At 37.7% G+C, this 3,746-nt stretch overlaps 1 protein-coding gene across 1 annotated transcript in view; it reads left to right on the plus strand.

Annotated features, from left to right (window-relative positions):
• Positions 1-2,838, plus strand: part of LOC107090381 (periphilin-1-like) — an 18,324-nt gene extending 15,486 nt beyond the window's left edge. The window contains exons 5-6 of the mRNA XM_015383716.1: positions 1,377-1,535; positions 2,277-2,838. Of these exons, the coding sequence (XP_015239202.1) occupies positions 1,377-1,535; positions 2,277-2,459 (342 nt within the window). The 3' untranslated portion in view covers positions 2,460-2,838. The remainder of the gene's footprint in view (positions 1-1,376; positions 1,536-2,276) is intronic.
• Positions 2,839-3,746: the final 908 nt, after the last annotated feature.

Below are 3,746 nucleotides of genomic sequence, written 5' to 3' on the forward strand. Positions count from 1 at the left end.
CATTTAAATTAAAAAAATCGATACTAAGAAGCGAAAGATCGATATTATTTTGGGCAGCCGAATATCACAATATATCGCCAACACGATTATTTCCCACACCCCTACTTTCTACTAAGTCTTTTAACATTTTTGTTAGATTACAGCCACAAACTGAATATCTGAATATTATGACACACAAACAGGAATGTCAATTATATGAAAAGGATGCATGGAAAAGTCTTACCACATAATTTTATTTTGAGTTTTAATTCTAGACTCTGACTGGGCCACTTTAATACATGACCATTGTTTGCTGTGACCTAGCAGTCAATTGTCACCTCTGCTAAATGCTAAGAGATGTTTTTCTGCTGATAGATGAACACTGCGACTCTGTGTTAAAATACATTTAGCTCCCATCAACTTAAATGTAAAAGGCCAAAAAGCAAGCAAAAACCATCGCCGCAAACTCATCCAGGAGGAGCAGGTCTTGCAAATCAATGACTGGATGCAGTCAGCTAGTTTTCTTGACAGAAAATTTTAACCAATCTGACTGTATTGTCTCTATAAAGTACCTTGAGATGACATGTGTTGTGAATTGATGATATATAAACAAACTGAATTGAATTAAACCGGCTTACCTGTCCATGCTAAAGAGAACTTTATCCATAAACGTGATGGTAAAATTTTCACCATGCAGTGGTGTGTTCTGATCAAATTTGATGGCATCTGAGGGCAGCATTTCTTTGACTCCCAGGTCCCTTGTGGTAAACTTGAAGCATTATTTCTTATTATTACCTGTAAAGAATACTTCTTTATAAAGGCTCGATTAGTGAAGTGCATGACTAATGCTTTTCAGGTAAGAAGATTGTCTCACCTGAGCCCGGGGTCTCGGCCCGGTTTGTTGTTCTTCACTGCTCCTGTGCTGTTCTTGATTCAGTAATTTTTTTTTTTTTTAACTAACCTCTTGCATCCTTCATATGCAGGGGAAATAAACCTATTTTTGCTGAGATTTAACTGTGCATAGTGGGGCCTTGTGTTGGATTCAAGTGACTTCTGAAGGAATTTTTCTGCACTGGGACTTTGGTGGTTAAAGGGGGGAAATTAAATTCAAATAAGATACATTAGCTTTTATATGTAATGAGGCAAAATGTGAACAAATTAGAAAGAAAATGTACCTTACGTTATTTTAGCTTTATACTGCACTCACTGTCAACAAGGCTGATGGAGAATTCAATTTGCTGCAAATGCCAAAATTTAGCTTTTTTTGGCATTTGCTAATTAGCAACCTTTTAGGTTGCTAATTAGCACATAAATCATAAGCTGTGTTTACAACCATGTTTTTGACTCACAGTGTGGTATCTGATGCTCTGGTTCTGTTTGTCTACTGTTTTTTGCAGGTTTTTCAAAACGAGAGGAACCAAAGCAGAGAGAGAGATCACAGAGCGACCAAAAGCAAAGACAGAGAGCGAAGCAGAGATGGGGAGCTCCCTTTAACAGCGAGCCAGACGGCAGCACGAGACAGAGCTATCCAACAGAAGAGGAGAGAGATAGATGAGGTGGGGGAGTGTAATTACACAAACAATTCACCCACATGTCTTGGGAGAGGAATAGTTATAAAGTGATAGAGGAAGAGCAAATAAAAAATAAGGGGAGATTAGATGAAGAATGTCAGGGTGCAGATCTGAAAAAGCGCTGGAAGATATGAGACAGGCAACAAAAGATTTATTTTCTCTGGTATGAACATTCATTTTGTAGTGCCGAGTGTCATTACTGCGTTTTGTTTTGCCAAGCCACACCGCAAAGGCCTTGTTCGCAGTTTAACATGACATGGTGCTTTTCTTTCATGCCCTTTGTTTTTTTCACCAAATTGATAAAAAAAAAGCATGACAGGCTCACCTGTATAACAGACCCAGCACGTGCATTAAGGTTGCCTTCAATGTGACATGCATCACATGAGGCTATGCTCATCAGCTCTCTGTTTATGTCAGCGCGTCTACTTGTGTTTCCACCCACTTGATGGAGGAGATGCTTGGTTCCTTTTTTTTTTTTCCATATCTCCATGGTTGCAGGGATGTAGAAGCACTGCAGCAATGAAATGTAAGGCTTTTGATGGGTGCTGATGCAAAAATGTCCATAACAGGTGCTGGAGAGATGATGCTTGTTAAATCCTGTGAATCGTGTGCATATTAATGTCTTCAGTTGTAATATGAAAATCATTTAAGTCTTTTTTTTATTTCCTCCAACAATTCTTATCTGTTTCCCTTTGCCCTAAAGGTCTCATTATTTTTGCCTTTCAGGTGTACTACCAGGAGTGTGAAATGTTTGGCCTTGTAGCAAAGATGCTAATTGAAAAGGATCCATCCCTGGAGCGTCCCATCCAGTCGTCACTGCAGGAGAACCTCCGGGATATTGGCAAGCGCTGTGTGGAAGCCATGGAGAGATTTATTGAGGACTATGACTCTAGGGAACTTTTGCACTAATCACACACATGCCTTTATGTCTTTAGCAACAGTGGTTTGGTTTCCTTTGACTGATTAAAGCCTGTTGTGTTTTCTTGTTTGTAACCTTCTCAAAGGTTCTTAAATGCTGCTTGACAACATTTTTAACTGTTTCTAGTCTATTACTTTTGAATGATGAAAATGTTAAGCTGGAGATCATGTAATTGTAAAAAACAAACAAACCCCAAAACACTGGTCATTTTGAAATAAAATAAAACTGGAAGACTGTGTATTAATGTCATATATAATGTATTCCAACTTGGCAGTTTTTAAAATATTGTTTTATATTTCCTTTGTTGCATATAAACCTTTGGTGAGACTGTATATATTTTTAGAAACCTTTGCAGGTCATGGTGAAATGTAAATGGGTCAGTTGGTGACTAGGATACATGGAGTGCTGCTCTCTTTTCATATTTGAGCAAAGAACATCACCCTTTGATGTTGATTTGATCTAAAATAAATGTCAGCTGATGGCAGGAGATGGCATCACATTATCATATGACTGGCTTCATAGTAAAATGCCATACAAAACATAAACATAAAGGTGGAAAAGAGGGAATAACTGCTGAATTGGTGGTTGGAAAACCTGTTTGGTCCACTAGCAAATGAAAAAAAAAAAAACCTCACCTTTAGTCTTCTATAAGTATCTTGTAAAAATGTATGTCTTCTTCCATTATCTAACTTATGGAAACTCAAGAACAACAGCTTCTAGAGATGATTATACAAAAAACAACACAGGAACAACACTGAACATCATCTTCATAAGACAGTGGTACAACAACAGAGTGTCTTCAGTCAGAAGTTTCTACCCTACAGCCTTTAACTCAAAGATTTACAACAAAAAATAAATTCCCCTTTGGAATCAATAAAGTACATTTAATAAAATTTTGATTTAAGTACTAATCTTGTTGAAACCGGCTTAACATTTTGGCCATCTGTTTAAAATTGATGTGTGTTTATATATGAAGAACTGCACACTACTTGGATGTAAAATAATTGCCATCATGGCTTTGTTAAGCTGCTGCCTACCTTTGTGAAGCAGGAAAAAAACTAATACAAACTAGTGAATCCAGCAGAACGTTTTATTGCCTACCTGGAATGGGTGACAATAGTTGAATAAACTTTTGGTTCTCAAAATGGTATCTGTGCTCTATTTGTCGGTACTCGCCGATACCAATATCACCATTTTAGTGCTGGATCGGGGCCCCGCCAGATACTGGTATAGGTATCAGTGCAACACAAATTTTGGCAAACATGAGCCCAGACATA

This window comes from Cyprinodon variegatus, unplaced genomic scaffold (genome assembly GCF_000732505.1).
Source record: "Cyprinodon variegatus isolate N-32 unplaced genomic scaffold, C_variegatus-1.0 Scaffold293, whole genome shotgun sequence".
Classification (NCBI taxonomy): Eukaryota; Metazoa; Chordata; class Actinopteri; order Cyprinodontiformes; family Cyprinodontidae; genus Cyprinodon; species Cyprinodon variegatus.